This window comes from Mobula birostris, chromosome 8 (assembly GCF_030028105.1).
Source record: "Mobula birostris isolate sMobBir1 chromosome 8, sMobBir1.hap1, whole genome shotgun sequence".
NCBI classification, from domain to species: Eukaryota; Metazoa; Chordata; class Chondrichthyes; order Myliobatiformes; family Myliobatidae; genus Mobula; species Mobula birostris.
In genome coordinates, this window is record NC_092377.1 from 93,529,672 (window position 1) to 93,556,298 (window position 26,627).

Here is a 26,627-nt window from a genome sequence, read left to right on the forward strand (position 1 = left end):
GCAAGAACCAGGGACCAAGAGACTTATGGCTACAGGTGTAAAAACCTAAGAGCAACACAGAAAAAATTTTAAACACAGGGACAGACTTCCAGAAGGTGATGGAAGCAAATCTGGTTTTCAATAAAAAAAAAAGTACTTAAAGGGGGAAAAGAGATTGCAGGTCTGCTGGTGGAAAAACTGGATAGTGGGACTCACTGAATTATTCTCACAACTGGTTGGCAAGGGGTTTGATAATGCATTGATTCAATTATTATACACCATAGCATATACATTTAAACTGTAATATAGTGAAAAGAGACTGGGAAGATGTCAGTGCACAAGCCCTTGAAGATGGAAGGATAAATTGAAAAGTCTGATAGAAAGCCAAACTAAACCGTCTTCACAAAGCAACATTAAACCAACCTTAAGCATTAGTTTTTCTGGCCACTAAACTTCAGGATGAACGTGAGAACCCTGAACCTAGGAATTCATTGTGTTGGTATCATGAATGAAGTTGCAGGAAAACATTAAAGTGGTGCTATTCTCCATGGTTCAGGAAAATTAGAGGCAAGTGCTGAAACCCTGCAGTTTTAGTCCAATGACTGGGAAAGTCCCCTAATACAGATCATGATTTATGGGCAATTCTGACCCCTATTTATCATGTTCTGAAGTGTATGGCAAGAATAATGGAAATACATTTACTAACCTACAAACAAATAGAGCAGTACTAAGGAAAAGCTGCTGGACACTGAGAAAAGACAGGAGTCTGTTAACTGGGTAGCATAGAAAGAGCAGAACTGGTCTCCTGACTTCTACCATTCTATGATTCTCCAAGGCATTTATAGTTTTAAACCCCAGACTACAGAGCAATTAATTGTTCCATTTAACTAAGCTATTAAACTAAAATCCTTTTGTTCAAATGAGCATAGAAAATCTCAGCAATATTTAAAGATGCAATTTGCTGCAGTTTTTATCCCCTAAAATACTTTAAATACAATTACTACAGCATCACAAGAAATCTATGCCCAACGGCACTTGGCAGAACCATTGTTACCATCAGCTCAAGTCCCATATTAAGAGCCTAGCCTCATTTGGTTTATCACGAAGGATTATAATGCTTTATACTTGCAAGAATACCTTTGAGGCCAGGCAGCAACTCTCAGACACCTCATTCCTTTCCCCTTGTAGAGGACCCCACTCTGGGCCATCAGAAAGCAGTCCCTGATATCACTGACCTCATCAACTCTGGAGAACCCCAACGCCACCAAATTCATAGTTCCTTTATGCTGTACTGTTAGCTTCCACCACTTATCCAAAAACCATAAACCTGACTGACTAAGTAGGCCTTTCATCTCTACCTGCTCCTGCCCCACTGAATTCGTGTCCACATAACTCAATTCCATTCTATCCTCCTTGGTTCAGTACCTTCCCACCTACATCCACGACACTTCTCACGCTCTCAAATCTCAGAGTTCAAAGTTCAAAGTGACATTTATCATCAGTACATACATGTCACCATATATAATCCTGACATTCTTTTTCTGCAGGCATACTTAGCAAATCTACAAACCCCATTTCCAGAAAAGTTAGGATATTTTCCAAAATACAATAAAAACAAAAATCGGTGATATGTTAATTCACGTGAACCTTTATTTAACTGACAAAAGTACAAAAAGAATTTCAATAGTTTTACTGACCAACTTAATTGTATTTTGTAAATATACACAAATTCAGAATTTGATGGCTGCAACACACTCAACAAAAGTTGGGACAGAGGCATATTTACCATTGTGTTACATCACCTTTCCTTTTAATAACACTTTTTAATCGTTTTGGAACTGAGGATACTAATTGTAGTAGATTTGCAATTGGAAATTTTGTCCATTCTTGCTTGATATAAGACTTCAGCTTCTCAACAGTCCGTGGTCTCCATTGTCTGATTCTCCTCTTCATGATGCGCCATACATTTTCAATAGGAGATCTGGACTGGCAGCAGGCCAGTCAAGCACACGCTCTGTGTCTACAAAGCCACGCAGTTGTAGCCCGTGCAGAATGTGGTCTGGCATTGTCCTGCTGAAATAAGCATGGACATCCCAGAAAGAGACGTCACCTTGATGGCAACATATGTCTAAAATCCTAATATACGCCTCAGAGTCAATGGTACCTTCACATACATGCAACTCACCCATGCCATGGGCACTGATGCACCCCCGTACCATCAGAGATGCTGGCTTTTGCACCTTTTGCTGATAACAATCTGGATGGTGGTTTTCATCTTTGGCACTGAGAACTCTGCCTGTTTTTTCCGAAAACTAGCTGAAATGTGGACTCATCTGACCACAGCACACGGTTCCACAGTCTTTCGGTCCATCTGAGATGAGCTCAGGCCCAGAGAACTCACGCCCAGAGAACTCGCCGGCATTTCTACGTAGAGTTGATGTATGGCTTCCTCCTTGCGTAATACAGTTTCAAGTTGCATTTCTGGATGCAGCGACAGACTGTGTTGAGTGACAATGGTTTTCCAAAGTACTCTCGAGCCCAGGTGGCTATAATTGTCACGGTAGCATGACTTTTCTGTGTACTTTTCAATCTTATTTTAACTCTGTCCCAACTTTTGTTGAGTGTGTTGAGCCATCAAATTCTAAATTTGTGTATATTTACAAAATACAATTAAGTTGGTCAGTAAAACTATTGAAAATCTTTTCTTTGTACTTTTGTCAGTTAAATAAAGGTTCACGTGAATTAACATATCAGAGGTTTTTGTTTTTATTGCATTTGGAAAATATCCCAACTTTTCTGGAAATGGGGTTTGTAGAACAGCAACTATAAACAGGATCAATGCACAACAAACTGTGCAAATGCAAATATTAATAAATAAGGAGCATGAAATAACTAAATAAAGAGCCCTTGAGACCATTCGTTGAGGATACACCAGAAGTAGAATGAGTGTAGTTATCCTCTTTTGTTCAAGAGCCTGATGGTTGAGGGGTAGTAACTGTTCTTGAACTTGCTGGTGCGAGTCCTGAGACACTTGTACTTTCTACCTGATAGCAGCAGCAAGAAAAGAGCATGGCCTGGATGGTGAGGATCTTTGATAATGGATGTTTTTCAATGGCAACATTTCATATAGACATGCTCAATGATTGGGAGGGTTTTACCCATGTACTAGGCTGAATTCACTACCTTTTGTAGGATTTTCCACTCAAAAAAGGTATTGGTGTTCCCATACCAGGCCGTAATGCAGCAAACTTTCCACCACACATTATAGAGTTTGCCATGGTTTTTGATGACATGCCAAATCTCTGCAAACTCCTGAGGAAATAGAGGCACTGTCATGCGTTCTTTGCAATTATACCTTTATGATGGGTCCAGGACAGGTAGTCTGAGATAATGACACTTAGGAATTTAAAGTCACTGACCATCTCCGCCTCAGATCCTATGATGAATACTGGCTCATGAACCCCTGATATCCCTCTCCTGAAGTCTACAATCAGTTCTTTGGTCTTATTGACATGTTATTACAGCACTGAGCCAAATTTCCAAATCTCCCTCCCGTATGCTGATTCATCACCAACTTTGATAAAGCCAACAACAATGATGTCATCAGCAAACTTATGTATGGTGTTGGAGCTGTACTTAACCACACACACACACATATATACACACACACGTATAAAGCAAGTAGAGCAAGGGGCTAAGCACATATCCTCGTTGAGATCCTGTGCTAATGGAGATTGTGGAGGAGATGTTTTTGCTAATCTGAACTCACTGGGGTCTACGAGTGAGGAAATTCAGGATCCATTGTACAAGGGGGTATATTGAGGTCCAGGCCTTGGAGCTTACTAATTTTAAGGGGATGATGGTATTAAATGCTGAGCTGTAAATGATAAAGAGCATCCTGATGTATGCATTTTTGCTGTCCAGATGTTCCAGGGTTTGTGAAGAACCAGTGAGATGGCATTTGACGCAGGCAAATTGTTGTTTCAGTAGGTGAATTGGAGCAGATCTAAGTTGCTAGACAGGAGCTGAAAGTCATCTCCTCAGTAACTTCCAATTCCTGGCCCTGACTGCCTCATTTTCACCATGGATGTCCAGTCCCTATACACTTCCATCCCCCATCAAGGTTTTAAAGCTCCTGCTTGTTTCTCAATAAAAGAGCAAGTTTCCCTCCACCACCACCCTCCTCCGTCTGGCAGAACTGGTCCTCACCCTCAATAATTTTTTTTAGCTCCTCCCACTTTCTCCAGACTACAGGGTTAGCCTTGGGCACCCATATGGGCACCAGCTATGTCTGCCTCTTTGTTATGTAGAACAGTCCATGTTCCAAGCTTTCTCCGGCAATGCTCCCCAACTCTTCTTCTGCCACGCTGACAACTGCATTGGTGCTGCTTCGTGTAGCCACGCTGAGCTCGTCAATTTCATCAACTTTGCCTCTAACTTTCTCCCTGCTCTTAAATTCACTTGGTCCATTTCTGACACCTCCCTCGCTCTGTCTCCATCTCTTGTGACAAACTGTTGACCGACAGCTTTTATAAACCTACCGATTCCCAGAGTTATCTGGATTATATCTTACCCCACTGTCTCCCATAAAATTGCTATTCCCTTTTCTCAGTTCCATCACCTCTGCCGCATCTGTTCCCAGGAAGCGTCTTTTCTTTCCATTAAAATGATCTCCTTCTTTAAAGAACAGTGCTTCCCCTCCTCTACCACTAAGGCTGCCCCCAACCACATCTCCTCCATCTGCCCTCACCTCATCTTCCCACTGCCTTAACAGTGAGAGTTTCTCTTAACTTTATCTGCCAGCCTGAGTGTCTCGGCATCCCACACATCCTCTACAACATCTGCCATCTCCAAAGTGATCCTACCACCAAACACATCTTTAACTCCCCTCCCCCACCACTTTCTGCAAGGATTGTGCCCTCCTTGATTCCCTTATCCATTTGTCCCTCCCAGCACTTATACCCGAAAGCAGCCAGAAAGCACCTGCCCATTTAACTCTTCCCTCACCTCCATTCAGGGCTTCAAACAGTCTTTCCAGGTGAGGTAACGCTTCACCTGTGAATCTGCTGGGGTCATTTATTGTGTCTGGTACTCCCGATGTGACCTCCTCTTCACTGGTGAGACCCATCATAAATCTGGGGTTCGCTTTGTCAAGCGTCTCTACTCAATCTGCCAAAAGCAGATCTCTCTAGAGGGCAAACATTTTAATTCCATTCCAATATGTTAGTCCATGGCCACCTCCTATGCCAAGATGAGGTCACCCTCAGGGTGGAGAAGCAACACATTCATCTGGATAGCCTCCAACCTGATGGCATGAATACTGATTTATTTTCAGGAAAAAATACTTTACTCTTCCTCCCCTCTTCTATTCCCCACCCTGGCCCCTTCTCACCAGCTATTACCTCCCCCACAGTGCCCTTCTTTCCCTTTCTCTGATGATCCACTCTCCATCAGATTCCTTCCTTTCCAGCCCTTTACCCACCTGGCTTCACCCATCACCCTCTCCTCCTTCTCCACCCCTCACTTTTTATTCTGGCATCTTCCCTATTCCTTTCCAGTCCTGAAGAAAGGTCTCAGACAGAGACATCGACCATTTATTCATTTCTATAGATGCTGCCTGACCTGATGAGTTCCTCCAACATTTTTGTGTGTGTTGCTAAGACTATTCCTTACTCAGGTAAAACCTGCCTATGCAATAAACATCTTCAAGTTTTCAGCAGAAGAATGTGCTCCATTTTATTTTTAAAAGCTCTACTTAATTCCACTCTATAGTATGTGCATACAATGAAAATACAAAATTATTGAATGCTTCAGATCAACAGCAATACTTTGCTTTTATGCTTAAGTGGAAAGCTGTATTCAGTTTTACTCCTTGAGCCTCGAGGACAAGACTTCCTCAATTATGGATCAGAGGAAATCAGTTTGATTCAGCAGCCAGCCTTCACAAACCAAGTGGGCATCAAAAGCCACAGAGGCTTAACACAGTACATACAATCTTCTCTCACCCAGATTTCCTTTCACATTTAAGATTACTTACAAATTTTTAAACCCTGGATTACAGAAGCCTACAGTGGAAACTCTACTGGTGATTTGACAGTTTAGGATCTTCCCTATACAATGAAATGCTACCCTGGCTGCAATACATGGAACAATGCAAATAGATTTCAAATGCACACTTCCTGAATAAATGAACTTACAACTTTACAATGGCATGCAAAGGTTTGGGCACCCCGGTCAAAATTTGTTACAGTGAACAGCTAAGTAAAAGATGACCTGATTTCCAAAAGGCATAAAGTTAAAGATGACATTTCTTTAATATTTTAAGCAAGATTACTTTTTTTATTTCCATCTTTTACAGTTTCAAAATAACAAAAAAGGAAAAGGGCCAGAAGCAAAAGTTTGGGCACCTTGCATGGTCAGTACTTAGTAACACCCCTTTTGGCAAGTATCACAGCTTGTAAACGCTTTCTGTAGCCAGCTAAGAGTCTTTCAATTCTTGTCTGGGGGATTTTCCCCCATTCTTCCTTGCAAAAGGCTTCTAGTTCTGTGAGATTCTTGGGCTGTCTTGCATGCACTGCTCTTTTGAGGTCTATCCACAGATTCTCGATGATGTTTAGGTTGAGGGACTGAGGGTCATGGCAAAACCTTCAGCTTGCGCCTCTTGAGGTAGTCCATTGTGGATTTTGAGATGTGTTTAGGATCATTATCCTGTTGTAGAAGCCATCCGCTTTTCATCTTCAGCTCTTTTTTTTTTTAAAAAAAAGGACTGTGTGATGTTTGCATCCAGAATTTGCTGGCATTTAATTAAATTCATTCTTCCCTCTACCAGTGAAATGTCCCCCGTGCCACTGGCTGAAACACAAGCCTAAAGCATGATCGATCCACCCCCATGCTTAACAGTTTGAGAGGGGTTCTTTTCATGAACTTCTTCACCCTTTTTTCTCCAAACATACCTTTGCTCATTGCAGCCAAAAGGTTCTATTTTAACTTCATCAGTCCACAGGATTTGTTTCCAAAATGCATCAGGCTTGTTTAGATGTTCCTTTGCAAACTTCTGACGCTGAATTTTGTGGTGAGAATGCAGGGAAGGTTTTCTTCTGATGACTCTTCCATGAAGGTCATATTTGTGCAGGTGTCGCTGCACAGCAGAACAGTGCACCACCACTCCAGAGTCTGCAAAATCTTCCTGAAGGTCTTTTGCAGTCAAACAGGGGTTTTGATTTGCCTTTCTAGCAATCCTATGAGCAGTTCTCTCGGAAAGTTTTCTTGGTCTTCCAGACCTCAACTTGACCTATACCGTTCCTGTTAACTGTCATTTCTTAATTACATTATGAATTGAGGAAATGGCTACCTGAAAATGCTTTGCTATCTTATAGCCTTCTCCTGCTTTGTGGGCATCATTTATTTTAATTTTCAGAGTGCTAGGCAACTGCTTAGAGGAGCCCATGGCTGCTGATTGTTGGGACAAGGTTCGAGGAGTCAGGGTATTTATAAAGCTTTGAAATTTGCATAACCTGGCCTTTCCTAATGATGATTGTGAACAAGCCATTGCCCTAACAAGCTAATTAAGGTCTGAGACCTTGTTAAAAGTTATCTGAGAGCTCAAATCCTAAACATTTGCAATGGTGCTCCTTTTTTATCTCCCCCCCCCACTTTAAAATTGTACAAAACAAAAATACACTAATCTTGCTTAAACTGTTGAAAAGAATGTTTCATCTTTAACTTTATGACTTTGAGATTAGTTCATCTTCTACTCACTTAACTATTCACAGTAACAGAAATTTTGACCGGGGTGCCCGAACTTTTGCATGCCACTGTAGAGTACAAAAACTTTCACGTTCACTTCACACACAGATATTTATGTAAATTCTTGATCTCTTAATCTATCTTATCATGGTCCTTGCACTTAAATTTGCCCAGCTGCACTACACTCTATAACTAACACTATCTTCAGCATTCTTTGTTGTTTTTTTCCTTTCATTCTACCTCAGTATCACTTCACAAATTTGGCTGGGCTTTTTAAACTTGCCCTGGCTTAGATGAATCAGCTTAAAATTAAATTCACATTAGATTAGAATACACAGAAAAGTGTATAAGAGACTTGATCCATGTCTTTTGTAGAGTTCAATGCTAACCAGACCTGGTTTCCGTCAGATTTGTTGATCACAAAAACTTCACTCCAAACTTGTATACCAGTAGTTTCTCGTTCACATCCGCCTCGCCAGGTAAATCCAGTCAGTGGTTCTTCATTGCCACCTAGCCAGGTGCTGGGATCCTGTATAGAGAAATATACATACCTTACAAAATGCACCAAATATTCCACAGATTGCTGCTAAATTATCCCAATGTATCATCTTGATAAGTTATCTCAACTTCTGAATTCTAATTTATTCAGAAAATCTAACAGTTGCAAATACACAGTAGTCTTTTGATATGCAGAGTGTGAACAGCTGTTTTGGTGTCGTGCAAAGGAACCTGCTGTTCTTCAAATGTTTCACTTGTGAAATGGAAGAATTAATAAATTTTGCATTACCTATTCACAATTTAATCAAGTTCTCCCTTCTGCTATTTCTCCAAAATTATTTATCCAAAAATCAAACAATCATTCAGACACTTTGCATATCATGAAACTGTACTAGTTTGAAGAGTAAGCATTTGATCATGGGATAAAAACTGGTTTGGAGAAGATTATACTTCAGGATTAGCCATTGACTATACAGTAAATGTTCAATACTGGCTTAGTCTAACTGCTCTTAATGTAAAACTGACATTTGTTACTCCACCATGACCAGTTAAGAAACTAGACCAGTAAGACTTATCACCACCTCCATTAAGTGTTGACATTTCTTTCATTTCTTCCTGCTGCAAGAGTACAGTAACAGAAGGGCTTAAAATAATGACTGCTAATCTACAGACAAGCTTCAATTTCTCAAAGACAAAATCCAGATTAATTCAAGAACTTGAATTATAGTCTCAGGTACAGCAGGCACTGAAACAGGCGAATAGGTACAGCAGGCAGTGAAAACGGTGAAAAAGGCAAATGGTATGCTGACATTCATAGCAAGAAGATTCGAGTACAGGAGCAGGGAGGTACTACTGCAGTTGTACAAGGCCTTGGTGAGACCACACCTGGAGTATTGTGTGCAGTTTTGGTCCCCTAATCTGAGGAAAGACATTCTTGGCATAGAGGGAGTACAAAGAAGGTTCACCAGATTGATTCCTGGGATGGCAAGACTTTCATATGATGAAAGACTGGTTTGACTAGGCTTATACGCGTTGGAATTTAGAAGATTGAGGGGGGATCTTATTGAAACATACAAAATTCTAAAGGGATTGGACAGGCTAGATACAGGAAGATTGTTCCCAATGTTGGGGAGGTCTAGAACGAGGGGTCACAGTTTGAGGATAAAGGGGAAGCCTTTTAGGACCAAGATTAGGAAAAACTTCTTCACACAGAGAGTGGTGAGTCTGTGGAATTCTCTGCCACAGGAAACAGTTGAGGCCAGTTCATTGGTTATATTTAAGAGGGAGTTAGATATAGCCCTTGTGGCTAAAGGGATCAGGGGGTACAGAGAGAAGGCAGGTACAGGGTTCTGAGTTGGATGATCAGCCATGACCATACTGAATGGCGGTGCAGGCTCAAAGGGCCGAATGGCCTACTGCTGCACCTATTTTCTATGTTTTTATTAACCACGAAACTACCTGATCATTAAAAAATATTTGTTCACTAATATTTTTCAAAGAAGAATCTGCCATCCTAATCTGGCCTGGTATAAATGCGACTCCAGACCCAATATGGCTTCTTAGCTGCCTCTTAGTTCGGAAGAATCGAGTAAAAATATTTAGATAGTATCAAGCGTACAATAGCACAAGTTTTATTTAAAGCCAAATCATTGAACAAGAGCTAAAGTGGGAAATGGTGCAATCCTCAAAAATATTCACCATCACCATGTTCAAAGGTTTATTAGAGTAGACAATTCTGAAATTCTTCTTCTCCAATATAGTCACAAAACCAAGAATGGCAACACAATAATCAAGCCCCAAATCCCCCCTTCCCCAGACAAAAATGGAACAGAACACTGCCCCAAACCCCCTCCCTCTGCACAAAAAAAAAAGAGAAAGACTGGGTGAAAAGCTCAGATTAAAAACTGTTAGACTGAGAGAAAAATAAAGTCCAAAGTCTAATAGCATACCCATATACAAAACACAGGATTTTAAAACCTAGGCCAGAAAAATCCACTTTAAAATTGCAACTTGACATGATGAGTGAATAAATGATGAATCCAAAGTAAATCAATTTTAACCTTTTGAAAAAATACTTCTTAAAGATACCTGAAGGAATTCAAAATTCCTACTTGCAGAATCCTCCATTGCAAATTAACTTGTAAGGAAAATACTGACCAGTGTATTTACCAGTGGAAAAGCAAATGCAAATAAAGTATAAAAATCCTATACAAAACAGGTTTGTATTTCTGCTCTTACTAAACGATGAGAGAACTTTAGTAAATAAATAAATGTTTCATTGCTGCTGAAAGAACTAGACTGTATATCCATCAATCTTCTTTGTTACTCCAGAACATAAGGCCATATAAATCAAACTAAAGTTAATTAATGACCCCAACATCACCAAGAACATTACTATTGACCGTCATGCCCCACAGTCTGGAGTAGATGAAGCAGAGCCAATGTTCCTGCTGCTCAGCATTATTTAATTGCTGCTACAGGAGATGCATAAATGTGAGAGATCAGTTGTTAGATTAGTTCATTATGGAAGTCCCATGAACTGTGTCAATGAAGAATGGCTATTGAGAAAGGTACCAGAGGACAAACAGCATTACACACAAAGAACTGCCATCACAGGACGAAGAACACACAATATCTTGCCAAATAACACATATCAAAGTTGCTGGTGAACGCAGCAGGCCAGGCAGCACCTCTAGGAAGAGGTACAGTTGCCGTTTCGGGCCGAGACCCTTCGTCTGAGTCCTGACGAAGGGTCTCCGCCTGAAGCATCGACTGTACCTCTTCCTAGAGATGCTGCCTGGCCTGCTGCGTTCACCAGCTACTTTGATGTGTGTTGCTTGAATTTCCAGCATCTGCAGAATTCCTCGTGTTTGCATATCTTGCCAAATTCTCATTTAGGGGAAAAATAAATTGATTGCCAACGTAGAACAGAGTAATCTGCTTCTCTAGAAAGGATGCAAATGATAATTATAGTCATATAAATGCAAGTTAGTTGAAGTGCTGGATATATCAGTACAAACTCATTAGTTTTGGAAAGGTTTGACTTCTGTACACGCACTTGCACCATTCTAAAAGCAAGCACGCAAGCTGTGAGATGCAAAATTACATTAACAAAATAAATCTTCCAAAATAATGTCTTTTATAAGAACCAAACAGTATGGCATGGTAGCATAACAATTAATGCAACACTTTTTACAGTGCCAGCAACCTGTATTCAATTCTCGCTGCTATCTGTAAGGAGTTTGTATGTTCTCCCCATGATCACATAGGTTTCCTCTGGGTGCTCCAGTTCTCTCCCACATTCCAAATATGTACAGGTTAGCAGGTTAATTTGGATACTATTCTAATTAGGTGGTGTGGGCTCATTATGTCAGAAAGGCCTGTTAGTGTGCTATGTCAGTAGATAAAATAGTACAAGCAAAAGGATAGATGGTTTGGCTTTGAATTAGCCGTCTACATGGACATTATACAAAATTAACTAAAAATAAGCCAGCAGTTTCCCCAATGCAGTCCATCAAGCCAGATACATACAATTCAATCAATGGAAATATTTATGCTCCATTTTATACATGATATAACCAAAGATCACTGTTGTCAGCATTTTTGAAAAACATGCATAATAAACTAAAATCTATGAGGAATCAAGGCATTCAATAATTTAAAGCCAGAAACTGTTCGAAATAGATAGGCAAAAGGTACAAAGCTGAGGGGGTGGGGGAGGGGGTTAAGTACCAGGTGCCTTTGCACCTTACAACATGGTATAATCTGATAGCATACTTTGAAACAGTCAGACGAGGCTGTTGCACTGTACTGTTGCCACAAAATAACAAATTTCACAAGTCATGATAAATGAGATTCAGATAAGTTATACACCAGAGGGTAGTCATTTAAAACTGAGCTGTGTATAAATGTACAGGATGGCAAATTTCTTTGAAGATCAAAGAAAGGGATTATGGAGAACTAGCACAGAAGACATTGAGAGCTGAAGCAGATAAAGCCATTTTGAATGGCAAGGAAGACTTGAGGGTTGCATGGACTACTACTCCTGTTTTCTCATGTACACAAAATAGAATTGCAGTCATTAAAATTTTTGTTCCTGATTGAAGTGGAGAAACATTTAAACAAAGTCATTAGCCTAGACCAGAGCAGGGAACGGTTGCTTTATTAGTTAGTAGCCAAGATTTAAGGGTGAAAAAAAAAAGAGAACCCATTGGATTCTTGGCCTCCACACTTTTAAAAAAAGGCTTAAAGCAGCACTAGATGCATTAATAATCTTCCAAAATTTTGGAATATTTCAGAAGACTGGAAGTCAACAAATTTAAAACTACTTTAAAGGAGGGAGAAATATACTCTGAAAATTTAGTAAAATGCTAGGAATCCATTCAGAATCCAGCACTAAGAATTCTTAGTGAACATTTTAGAAGAAAGCCATATTAGACAACTCAAAGATTTTTTTCTGTTATGTAAATAACAAGGTAAATGAGCAGGAACTAAAGCTTTAATTCTTTTTTTTTTTTTTTTTTTAAAAAAAGGCCCAGGTTATTATGTACAAGGTCATGAAAATGGGGCAACATTAACATAGGTAGAATACTGGCAAAAGGATAAACAGGCTAGCAACCAGTTTCTCCTGAAATGCCAGAGATACTATTAGGCCCTCAGTTATTAACATTTTATATTAGCACCTTGGGTAGGTACTACTGTGAAGCTGCCTTCACATTTGAGGATACACATGGGAAGGAATATAGAGAAATAAATAGGTGAGTAAGTGAATGCAATTTGAGTACAATGTGGGGAAATTGGTTATTCACTCTGGTAAGAATAAAACAAAAACCTACTAAACACTGGTACAGAATGTTCTTGACAGGCTAGTTTAATGCAGGAAGGCAATCTACAGGTACAGAAAACTATTGCAAGATAAATACTATATTGCGCTCTTTAATGGAATTAATTGAATTATTGCAATTTTAAACCCTTTGAATGGTCATATTTGAAAGAATACAGTTTTGATCCCCATATCCAGGGAAGTATATACATGGATTTCATGTGCAAATTCATGGAATTTCTATTCAGGGCATCATTGGTTCCACCCCCCCCCCCCACCCCCCAAGAGAAATCAAAACAGACCTACTCTCATGGGAGTTTAGAAGCACAAGATCACATTGAAAACTAAGATTGTCAGGGTAAATGCTCAGAGGTAGTTTCCTTCGGCTGGAAATTTTGGAACTGGAGACACGGCTTCAAAATAAGATGAAGAACACCATAGACAATTAGCATCATGGCTATTCAAGTGGAGGTAAAATATGTACCCCAAGGGATGTACAGGCTGGAGATAAAATCAATTCCTGCTTCTATTTCTTGCACTCAGAAGGAAACAAAGCATGAAGTATAGTTTGCAAACTAGCAGGAGCTTTAGTTTCCATGGTAGAAGACTCTTGCCACAACAAAGCTCTGCCAACCACTCACTTGCCACAGAGTTAGTTTTGCTTACTATTCCAGGATGGTCAAAAAAATAGAGGCAGTTTTAGCTATCTAACAGACTTTCCCTTTTCAAACAGTATTTAACGTTTTGCACAATTATAAGCAGTTTGTTATACTACACAATAGATTAGAAAGCTGGACTTCTCCAATTCTGGTATTACTTATTAGAAATACAACTTTAAAAACATTTCCCAAGAACACACATTGGATGTTGCTTGTTAATACAAATGTCATTTCACTATGTTTTGATGTCCGTGTGATAAATAAATCTAAATCTGAAATGTCTTTGTTTTCAAATACAGAGAATGAAAAGGAACTGGATATTGAACAGCTGGATATTGAACAGCTGAATTTGGATGAAGTTTTCATTACTTACATTCCAGATAGATCTGATGTTGTTAAGTTTGTAAAGTTTTCTGTACAAACCTTTTACCCTAAAGTGGTAAATCTGTTTTGTACCCAGTGAATAACCATGAAATTGCAGCATTGTGATTTTTTAAAAATCAAGATTCTCTTTCACTGAAAAGTTGCAGAATGTGCCAGTACCTGCCTGAGCTTACAGCTGTTTCATCATATACCTGCCACGCAGATATTAGTGGCGGAGGGGAAGAGAAGAGGGAATAATAATATTTGGGGTTGGCATGGGGATACAAAACAAAAGGACAACTTCATTCTCCAAGCCTCAAGCCACTGTCAGCAATGGGATCAAGGGTACAGATCACAGCATTTGCAATGAGGTGCCAAGTGCAGAGATAGCACGAATCAAATTAATGTTGCCAGTGGGGGTCAACAAAAAAAATCTGTGGGGACTCAGGTGCTTGTAAACACAATGTACCAGTGGGGATATTCTTGCTCATGTAATTTATTATTTGATGCACAGGGTTTGATCCTTATTCTACTGGGAGAACAAAACCAAGATTATATCTCTTGATCCAATTTGTTATAGTGGACACGAAGTGATGATGGCATCATATGCCTAAATGATGGCCGGGAAATAGCAGTAGGAAAATGACATTAATACTTTGCCCAGTTTTCCCATTGGGCAGCACTTCAAAAGGCATCATGCACTTCAATATGGCAATAGGTTATTTTAGCCATTTTTTGAAAAATATCATTCAAGTCAAATGGGCCATCTGCAATTATCTGCAAGTTCCTTACAGGGCAGTCAAATCTGTAAAGTACATTCGTTGTGGACTTTACGAATCACAACCAGCAATTACGATATTTTATAGAAGCAAAAACAGACATACTTGGTACAGAAGGGATTTTCCAGGACATGTCTATTCATCTTTGACCTCTGAAAAGTTGACACATTTACAAGCAAGACCTTCTGACTCAAATGATTTATGGAAAGTTTAAGAAACCTACTCTATATACACCTAATTGTTGGGGGCGGGAAAAAAGAGACGGGGAGACGGGGAGAAAAACTTTCATAAATTCAGTTTATTAAATCAAATCCTTTTGCATAAGTAGAAGCAATATGCCATTTAATGTAGAATGCTGTAATTCTGTTAGGAAAGCAAATGTGTGGGACAAAGTTAATTACTGAGTAAATATTAAGAGTGACTATAAATAGAGACTCTTTCAAAAGCTGCAAGTATTTTAGCTCTAATAGAGTTCTTGAATTTTCTACTGTATGATACCACTTCTGTATCATGGTATCCAGATGTACTGTGTTATTCTATTATTAAAAAATATGCAGGATAATTATAAGTGGTAGTCTTCTGTCCCATATAACAATGGTCATGGTGCTGGTGGTCCACTGTGTTGAGTGCCAGCACCATGACGTACTCCTTTCTTTTTAAATCTTTTTATTAATTTTTCAAAATTATAAACTCAATAACAAAGTTGGTACAAAGAGATTGGAAAAATGTTCATCAACATATATAAAATGAATTTTAAGTAACAGATATAAAAGACTTCCAACCTCAATGAAATTAAACATTAAAAAAAAATATAAACAAAAAAAAAAACCCCAAAAGAAAAAGAGAAAAAGAAAACCCAAGAAAAAAAACAAAACCGGTCTAGATCAACAGCTTGTATCGGACACGTTCAATGATGTCGTTAACTCTGCTCCTCTCATATAATTTAAGTTTAGAAAAAAGATTCGGAAAGGTCAGATTACATCATATGAAAATGTTGCATAAAAGGTTTCCAAGTTTCTTCAAATTTAAAACGAAGGGTCAAAAATATCACTTCTAATTTTTTCTAAATTTAAACTTAGTATGGTTTGAGAAAACCATTGGAATGTAGTTGGAGGATTAGTTTCCTTCCAGTTCAACAAAATAGATCTTCTCGCCATTAAAGTAACAAAAACTATCATTCAACAGGCTGAAGGCGGCAAAGATCTATGTTCTACCATTTGCAATCCAAAGATTGCCATAATAGGATGGAGTTTTAAATCAAAGCATAGAACTGTTGAAATAATACCAAAAATGTCTTTCCAATATTTTTCCAAAAGAGGACAGGACCAAAACATATGAGTTAAAGAAGCCACTTCAGAGTGACATCTATCACAAGTAGGGTTTATATGGGAATAAAAACGAGCTAGTTTATCTTTGGACATATGAGCTCTGTGTACTACTTTAAATTGTATTAAAGTATGTTTAGCACATATAGAAGTACTAACTAATTGAAAAATTTTATCCCATTTCTCTGTAGGTAGGGGAAGTTGAAGTTCCCTTCCCCATTCATTTTTAATTTTATCAGATATATCTGGCTGTAATTTCATAATTATATCATAAATTATTGCTATTAATCCCTTCTGCAAAGGATTAAAACCTAAAATTTTATCAAGAGTGCCAGAAGGATTGGAAGTCGGAAAGGTAGGCAACGTAACATTTTAAAAATTTCTTATTTGTAAGTATCTTAAATAAATAAATAAATAAATAAATGGGATCTAGGCAAATCAAATTTCTCAGATAACTGCTCAAAAGACACAAAGCAGTTATCCAAAAATAAATCACGAAAACATATTATGCCTTTCGTTTTCCATATCAAAAGGGCTTGGTCCATTACCGAAGGTTGGAAAAAAAATTAGATATAATAGGACTTCATAACATAAATTCACTCAGGCCAAAAAATTTACGAAATTGAAACCATATTTACAATGTATGTTTAACTATAGGGTTGAAAATTTGTTTATTCAATTTAGATAGTGCAAAAGGCAATGAAGTTCCTAAAATGGAGGCTAAAGAAAACCCTTGTACAGAATGGCCTTCAAGGTTTACCCAATGTGGGCTTGGAGTTATATTCCAATATTGTGTCCAAAATATTAAGTATCAGATATTAATTGCCCAGTAGTAAAATCTTAGGACAGGCAATGCCAAACCACCTTCTTTCTTAGATTTCTGTAAGTATTTCTTACTTAATCTGGGATTTCTATTTTGCCATATACAAGAAGAAATTTTAGAGTCAATAATATCAAAAAAAGATTTAGGAATAAAAATCGATATCGCTTGAAATAAATATAAAAATTTGGGTAAAATAATCATTTTAAAAGCATTAATACAGCCAATCAATGATAGAGACAAAGGGAACCATTTAGTAATCAGTTGTTTAACCTGATTAATTAATGGTAAAAGGTTGAAATTGAATAGATCCTTATATCTCTTAGTAACTTTAACTCCCAAATAAGTAAAATAATCAGTAATCAATCTAAATGGAGAATTTCTATAAATAGGAACCTGCATATTTAATGGAAAGAGTTCACTCTTACTTAGGTTCAGCTTATAACCAGAAAAGCTACTAAACTGAGCAAGCAAAGTTAATACTGCCGGAATAGATTTTCCTGGGTTAGAAATATATAATAGTAGATCATCTGCATATAGTGATAATTTATGAGTCTCATTTCCACGGGTAATACCAAATATATTAGGGGAGTCACGAATGGCAATAGCTAGCGGCTCCAAAGCAATATCAAATAGTAATGGACTAAGAGGGCAACCCTGCCTAGTACCACGGAATAAATGAAAGAAAGGGGATCTTTGGTTGTTAGTAAATACCAAGGCCAATGGGGTAAAATATATCAGTTTAATCCAGGAAATGAATATCGGACTAAAATTAAATTTCTCAAGGGTATTGAATAGATATACCCATTCAACTATCAAAAGCTTTTTCAGCATCCAATGAAATGACACATTCTGGAATTTTGGGTGAAGGCGTATAAACGATATTCATTTATCTCCTAATATTAAAAAAAGAGTAACGATTTTTAATAAATCCAGTTTGATCAGCAAAAATAATTTGGGGTAATACATTCTCCAATCTTGTTGCCAATATTTTAGAAAAAAATCTTAGAATTGACATTCAGCAGAGATATAGGCCTATAAGATGCACATTCAGTAGGATCCTTATCTTTTTTTTAAGAATTAGGGAAATAGAAGCTCAATAGAAAGATTGTGGTAATTTACCTATTGAAACTGCATCCCTAAAAACACTACATAGCTAAGGAGTTAGTGTAGTTGAGAAAAATTTTTAAAATTCTACTGTAAAACCATCTGGACCAGGTGCTTTACCTGAATTCATTGAAAAAATAGCATTCTTTATTTCCTCTACAGTAATAGTTACATCTAGTTTTGAACGTTCATTAGATGATAATTTTGGAATATTCAATTTCTTAAAAATTCATGCATTATAGTGGAGTCATCAGGAAATTCTGATTGATAAAGAGAGGTATAAAATTCTTGAAAGGATTTATTAATCTCATCATGGTCAACTGTCAAAGTGCCATCTTGTTTACGAATTTTAAGCATCTGTCGTTTAACCAAGGCCGATTTCAATTGATTAGCTACAAGTTTCCCAGTTTTATCACCATGTATATAAAATTGACTTAGTTTGATTAATTGACTTTCAATTGAAGATGATAATAAAAGGTGATGTTCCATTTAAAGTTCAACTCTGTTTATAAAGTTCTTGATTAGGATCTATAGAATATTTCTTATCAACTTCTTTAATCTTGTCAACCAGCTTAAGTATTTCCTTATTAGTTCGCTTTTTTAGTCCAGCAGTGTATGAAATAATTTGTCCATGAATATATGCTTTAAAAGTATCCCAGAGGATCCCACTGGAAATATCATCCGTGGAATTCATTGTAAAGAAAAACTTAATCTGTTCATCAATAAACCTAACAAAATCTGAATCTTGAAGCAAAGAGATATTAAATCTCCATTGTCTAGAATTAGTAGATATATCCCTTTAAGTTAATAAATAATTTCAACAGTGCATGGTCAGAAACAGCAATAGAATCATATTCACAACTTGTAACAAAAGGAATTAACCGAGAGTCAATAAGAAAGTAGTCAATTCTTGAATAATGCTGATGTACATGTGGAAAAAAAAGAAGAGAACTCTTTGTCATTCGGATGCAAGAATCTCCAAATTCCTGAGATTTCAGAGTCGATCATAAAAGAGTTAATAAGGGTAGCCGATTTATTTGGAAGTGCTTGATTAAACTTGGATCTATCTATCAAAGGGTTTAAACAACAATTAAAATCACCACCCATAATTAGCATATAGTCACTTAAGTTGGGAAGAGATGTGAGGAGATTCTTGAAAAAAATCAGGACAGTCAACATTTGGGGCAAAAACATTTGAGCATGGCAACTTTTTTGTTAAATAGCAAGCCAGTAATCAATAAAAATCTGCCATTAGAATCTGAAATCGTCTCAGTGCGTAAATGAAATTGACGAATCTATAAATATAGAAACGCCTTTTACTTTAGCTTGTGAATTCGCATGATACTATTGGCCTTCCAGAATCTAAAGAAACGTTGATTATCCTCTTTCTGGACATGAGTTTCTTGTACAGAAATAATATGAGCATTCATCCTGTGGAATACTTTTAAAAATTTTCTTCCGTTTAACCGGGTGGTTTAAACCATTTGTATTCCAAGAAACTAAATTAATAGTCTTATCCATCATAATGAGCTCTAGTATAAAGTATGTAAAGGGTTAACCAGAGTAGAGACCCATGACCCTGGAAGAGGAAAAAAGATCCCAAGAGGAACCGGAAGTTACAACATTTCAGACATTTTAGTAGTTTCTGGTCAGCCCGTTTAAAAAGAAAAAAACTGAAAAAGGAATAAAAGGAAAAATACCACCCACCTCCCACAAAACCCCAGAAAAAAGCCAGACAGTGGCCAATGCTAAATCTAAGACTAAACCTACCCCCATCTTTCCGGAGAGTGACCCAACAGAAATATGTTTATCAAGAAAAACATCACCCTTATGGAAAAAGGTAAAAACTAACTATAACAAGAAAAAAAAATCTAAAGTGATTAAAAGCATTGAATAGTTCCTTGCTACTCATTTCAAAGAACATCAAACATTAAATCATATTACTATATTAATTTATCAATTTTTCAAATATAAATGATCAGAAATGACTTAAGAAACAGCAAGGATTCTGGGGAGAAGAAAAAAAACAATCCCCCATTTTAAAATAATACTTTAGTAACATTTCAAAAAGAAAACAATCATTAAACTTATAACTAAATAACTACCCAAAGGTATTAAGAGTAAGATATACAGGATCACTAACAGAAAAGCCTAATATCGTTTAACTATATAAAACGAACCTACACTGCCAGATGGAGAAAACGAAACCTCGAACTAAACAGACGAGAGAAAAAACCAAATGAAACATTGATTAATCCTCCGTAAAGGGAGGCAGATCATCGAGAAATCTTTGGACTTCCATCGGATTTTTAAACAGACTGCGCGAGTTATCCGGCATAACCACTCTGAGACGGGCTGGAAACAGTAGCGCTATTTTATAGCCCTGAAGATAAAGTTCTGCCATCTGAGGATTAAAAGCCATCCGTGTTTTCAGTACGTCTTTGCTGTAGTCTTCAACAATTCTGAAATTGAAATCTTGAAATTCGATCATACCTTTCTTCCGAGCCGCTCTGATAACTCGTTCCTTCTCGTGGACATAATGAAACCGAATAATGATCAGTCTCGGTTTAGCCGATTTCTCCGGATTAAAACGGAATGAGCGATGAGCATGATCTAACATCGGTGGTTCTTCCAATATATCAGAGCCAAACACATCCATTAGCAACTTAGAAAAATATTTAGTAGGATCTCCCTTCTCCACATCCTCAGGGAAACCAATTAAGCGCAAATTCTGTCGTCGGGAACGATTTTCAAGATCGATAGTCTTAGCTTGATAGCGTTCCAATTGCTGAGTTACCGAAGTTAAACTTTTTTTGAGCGCTTCAATTCTTTTTTCTCTTTTACGGCCATCTTCGTCTAACTCCGAAATCCTGACTTGATGTTGGTTGATTTCACGTCTGAATGTTCTTGATTCTTCTTTCCTCAAATTCAACGCTTCTTCAATTGCGGTGAGTCTTCGATTAACTGGATCTTCTAAAAGTTTCTTCATTAGTTCCATAGTTACTGGAGTTTCCTTCAAAGTTCCAGGATCACCATTTTTTTCCCCCCGTTCCCAGCGGAACCTTTCCCTTCTTTGGCTTCTCGTGCTCTGGTATTCATTTTCAATAAGTAAAAGTCGTAGTTCAATAATATAGATCGTTTAGTGTAGGTATAGGTAAAGTAAGTAAGAGTGGTTACATGTGAAAAAGTAAAGGGTACGGAGCAACGCCCAAAAGCAGCTCACTCCATGAGTCCCCTGCCGGAAAGTCCATGATGTACTCCTGGCATGGCAGTGTGTCACTTTTGCTGCAGGTAAATGCAATGGACTGACATTTGTTGCCTTCACTTCTCTGCTTCCTGTTCAACCAGCTAGGCTTCTTAAACTGCCGTCTCCAGTTTTTTGATAAAATGGTTCGATAGGTTCAATGTATGACTACTGAAAATACACTATTACAAGAGAATGTCATTTCTGTGTAGGAAGGAGGGGAAGTGGATACATGTATACAGCACTAAAAGACCATTGGCACTGCAAGCATGGAACAAAGCACAAGTGTGTATTTAGAGACCTTGAGGAGGAGACTGATGGTGCAAGTAGATTAGCCAAACCCCAAACCTTTTAAAAAGTAGTTTTATGAGTTTTTTTTGTCCAGTTGTTGTAGCTAGAGGAGCAGGGGAAGGAGCCATCAGCTAGCTTGTTGTCCAGTTGTTTTTGGCAAGCATAAAAGTGAAGCAGACCAACAGTGTGGCTATCTTGTAGTAGTTTGAGTACAAGTGCCAAGGCTGTGGGTCAGGAGGGTTTGGTGGGAGAAGGCAATGCAGGTGAGGTTTCCCTTAGAATTATTGTTTCTATCACAGTAGCTGGGATATCAGTTAGGACAATGGTATGCTCTTATTCAGGGATGCAGGTGGTCAGGGAGACTCCCAGTATCCCTACTAACTTCAATGTAGAAGTGCACCCAGCTGCAACTCCTGACTGACCAGTGAAGCTGGAACTAGATATCCTTAAGATAACCCAGGTTGCTGAGAACATCATGCACTAGAGTGGTACTGAGGTGGTCGCACCCAAGGTACAGGCTATAGATAGCTGGGTGACCACTTGGAGGGGCAAGGGGAAAGAGGCAAATAGTGCAGGATTCCCCATGACCATCCCTCAGCAACAAGTATACCTATTTGGTTACTGCTGGGAGGATGACATCATGGCACAGCAGCAGCAGCAGCCAGGTCAGTTACACTGTGGCTGGCTTTGATGTTCAGCAGGGAAGGGCAAAGTCAGACAAAACAATAGCGACAGCAGACTCTATAGTTAGGGGAACAGGCAAGAGATTCTGTGGTCACGAAACACCAGGATGGTGTGCTGCCTCCTAGATGCCAAGGTCAAAGATACCTCAAAGCAGAAGTAGAATATTCTCAGGGGAGAGGGTGAGCAGCCAGAGGTCATGTCTTACTAACAATTCTTTTTTTTCTAAAATAGTGAAGAAGGTGATTGATAAAGGCAGAACAGCGGATGTTGTCTACTCAGCTTTCAGCTTGTCGTCTGACAGATTCCTCATGGGAAGCTCATCCAGAAAAGGCTACAGAAGGTAGTGATTAGTGGAACTTACTTGGGCTAGAGAGACTTGGATGAAAATTAATGGGGGTTAGCAAGTCTGCAGGTTATATGAATGCTGGTGATGTTATGGAGAGTGCAGAAGACTGCTAAATGATACAAATGGATACAGATCAGCTGCAGATGTGGGTGGAGAAAGGGAATATGGAGCTTAACCCTGCAAAATCAGAAGTGTTGTACCTGGGAGATCAAATGCAAGGAACGGTATACTTAATGGCAAGACCATAGCTTCCTGAAAGTGGCAACACAGGTTAAGGTAGTAACAAGACCCGGGAAGTTATGGGGTTGCAGGTTCATAAAACTAGTTAGGTTGCACCTACAGTATTACCTTCAATTCTGGTCACCCCTTACAGGAAAGGGTTGTGGCTTTGGAGAGTGCTGAAGAGTTTTATCAGTATGCGGTCCGGAGTAATGGGCATGTGCTGCATTGGGAAGTTAGTCAAACTTGGATTATTTTCTCTGTATTAGTGGGGGCTGGGGTGGGTGGGAGAAAATCTGATAGACATTATGAAAGGCATAGATATAGACAGCAAGTACAATTTTTCCCCAGGTTTGAAATGCGTAACAGATGGCATACAATTAAGGTGAGAGTGGTTAAGTACAAAGGAGATGTGCAAGGCAAATCGCTGATGCTTGGAATACACTGCCACGGCTGGGTGGTGATAACAAATATAACAGGAGTTCAAGAGGCTTCTAGATAGGTACAAAAATGTGCAGGAACTGGAAGGGTATGGACATTGTATCGGCAGAAGGGATTGGCTTGGCATGGCACGGCACAACAAGGATGTTGAGGCTTTGATGAGGACTCACTTAGAGTATTGTGTGCTGACGTTGGAGAGGGCTAAAGGACGTTCATGAAAATGATTCTGGGATTGCAAGTTTATCATGAGGTATGTCTGATGGCTCTGGACCAGTACTCAAATCAAATTCAGAAGAATGAGGGGGAACACACTGAAACCTATTGAATGTTGAAAGGCCTCCATATTGTGGATGCAGAGAGGATGTTTCCTAAGGTGGGAGAGTTTAAGACCAGAGGGCAGTCTCAATAGAGGGACATCCATTTGGAATTTCTTTAGCCAGAGTGGTGAATCTGTGGAATTTGTTGCCACTGGTGGCATGGGAGGCCAGTCATTGGGTATATTTAAAGCAGAGGTTGATCAATTCTTGATTAGTCAGGGCATGAAGGGATACGGAGAGAAAGCAAAGACTGGGGCTGAAGGGGAATTAGATCAGCCATGACAAAATGGCAGAGCAGACTTGAGGGGCCAAATGGCCTAATTCTGCTCCTATAGCCTAGGGCCTTAACATCATGCACCAAAGGGCCTGTTCCAATGCTGTACTGTTATATGTTCTAAAATGGATACTCAATAAAACTCAAAAAATCAGCACCTTGCACTGCAGGGCATACAGCCAAGATGCAAATAAACATGTACCCAGTGTACACTATATCAACTTAATTGAATTTCTCTATTCCATCACCAATGCTAAATTCAGTGGCACTGAAGTCCAAAACCACTTCAGGAAAATAATTTAATCCATCCAGTAAAAGTATTGTATGTACAGATTGACTTTAGTGCTTCAGTATCTCAAAAAGAAATACTCTTGATTAATTGGAATGAGGTTTGAACATTTGAATTTTATCCACCTGTTTTTGTGCAAATAATCTTCAACTGAAAAAAATTAGGATGCCAAACATACAAAGAATGTTTAAACTAGTGGACAGTACAGTTTCACTGGTATTAAAATAAAGTTGTCTGGTTGTCATTGTCAGAATAAATCAAAAACAAAAACCAGTAAGAATTATTTAGGAACAGATGTTTATTTGAATTTAAAAAATCAATTGTTAAAAACAGGGGAGTAATTTATCTAGTTTTTTTAAAATTTTAGTTATTCTGAAGCCCCTCTTATTTCCACTTGTGGTTTTGATTACTTTTCAGTTAAATGCTGGACAATGTTGACAAAAAAAAGTTCAATTCAGACAGCGATAGAAATGAGTCAAGCTGTTACATTTCTCACCACTCTTAGCAAAATAATGAAATTTTAAACATCTATAACAAAATAAAAACAGGAGCATTTTAAAAGCAGCATTCTAAAATTAGGTACAGAGCTCAAAAAGAATCAACCTTTCACTAGTGTCTTTCATACAGAAAGTTGGCCAATACACTTTAGAGTACTAAGAAAGCTCTAGAAACACTAGTTTAAAGAATTCCAAATTATAAACACAAGTAATTCAGCAGATGTTGGAAATCCAAATCAACACAAAATGCTACAGGAACTCGGCAGGTCAGGCAGCATCTATGGAAATGAGTAAATGTTCAATGTCACAGGTGGAGACCCTTCAGCAGGACTGGAAAGGAAGAAAACAGAACACCAAGTGATGTTGGGGGGGGGGGGGGGGGAAGAGAGGAGAGGAAACAGCAGCCAGAACAGGAAGGGGAGAGAGGAGGGGAAGGAGTACAAGCTTGGTGAGAGGGGAAGCCAGATGGATTGGGGGGGGGGGGGAAGAGAGATGAAAGAGCTGGGAGGCAGTAGGTGGAAAAGGTAAAAGACTGTAGAAGAAATCTGATAGAGGGCAGTGGACCATGGGAGAAAGGAAAGGAGAGGTAGCAGGGGGAAGTGATACACAGGTGAGGTGAAGAAATTTAATGCTCTCCAACTCTTTGTGCTACTCTGACGACTGCATTAGTACTGCTTTATGCATCCGCGCCGGGCTTGTCAATTTCATCAACTTTGCCTTTTCACCCTGCCCTCAAATTCACTGGTTCATCTCTGACAACTCTCTCCCCTTTCTCAATCTCTGTCTCCATACCTGGGGACAACTCCCACTGCTATCTTGACTATTGCTTCCCATCCTGTCTCCTGGAAAAATACCATTCCCTTTTCTCAGTTCCTTTATCTCCACTGCATGTTTCCAGGATGAGGCTTTCCCTTCCAGAGCATCAGAGATACCTTCATTCTTCAAAACAAAAACAAACCAACCATGATTTGCCATCCTTCACCATTAATGCTGTCCTCACCCATATCTCCATTTTCCAGGCATCTGCCCTCACCCCAACTTCCCACCGCCTTAACAGAAATAGTTCCTTTTCTCCTCACCCACCACCTCATAAGCCTCTGCATCATTCACCTCAACTTCTGCCATCTTCAACAGGACCCTACCACTGAACACATCTTTAACTCTCCCCCCAATCCCAACTCTGTTGAGCACCTTCACTTCATCCACAAAAAGCAGGATTTTGGGGTCGTCAACTATTTTCATTTCAATCCCCATTCCTGTTCCCAACATGTCGGTCCATGGCCTCCACTACTGCCACCTTCAGACTGGTAGAGCAACTCCTGATATTCTGCCTCGGTAGCCTCTAACTTGACTGCCGAACATTGATTATTTCTCTAACCTCTGGTAATTTTCTCTCTCCCCCTTCACTCTTCCATTCCCCACATTAGCTCCCCACATAGACATTTCATTTCCATAGACACTGCCTGACCTACTGAGTTCCTCCAACATGTCGTATGTGTTAATCCAAAATATATTTCTACAAGGAAACTTGTATTTGTAGAGAAATATGCAAATAAGGCAAAACATTTTAATTTTCCAAATAATTACAAGTTTGATTTACACCAAATTGCTTCTTTTTTCCACCCACAAAGAACCATTTCCCAAGCGCTCACCCAGCAAGGGACATTTGTACAAGTTAGGAAGTCGCCCCAGGTTACTAATCTTCAGAAGTAATCTTTTGCTCTCAAAAACCAAAAAGATGTTTAAATCAGCCCATATTAATAAGAGCAAATGAATATGCTCCAAGCTTGATGGTTAGTGAGTAGCCTGTGCTCAAGTACATATGGATGTTAGCTAGAAACAAACTCAGGATCAGCCAAGATGTCCTCCACAATTAAATAAGTCAAAATAAAGGCTGACAAGTGAAAATGGGAAAGGTAAAGGACAC

At 38.7% G+C, this 26,627-nt stretch overlaps 1 protein-coding gene across 3 annotated transcripts in view; it reads right to left on the reverse strand.

The window, feature by feature from the left end:
• atl2 (atlastin GTPase 2) overlaps positions 1-26,627 on the reverse strand; it is a 139,904-nt gene that overhangs the window by 65,318 nt on the left and 47,959 nt on the right. For all 3 annotated transcript variants that reach the window (XM_072265681.1, XM_072265682.1, XM_072265684.1), the window contains exon 3: positions 8,120-8,254. In XM_072265681.1, coding sequence (XP_072121782.1) covers positions 8,120-8,254 — 135 coding nt within the window. The remainder of the gene's footprint in view (positions 1-8,119; positions 8,255-26,627) is intronic.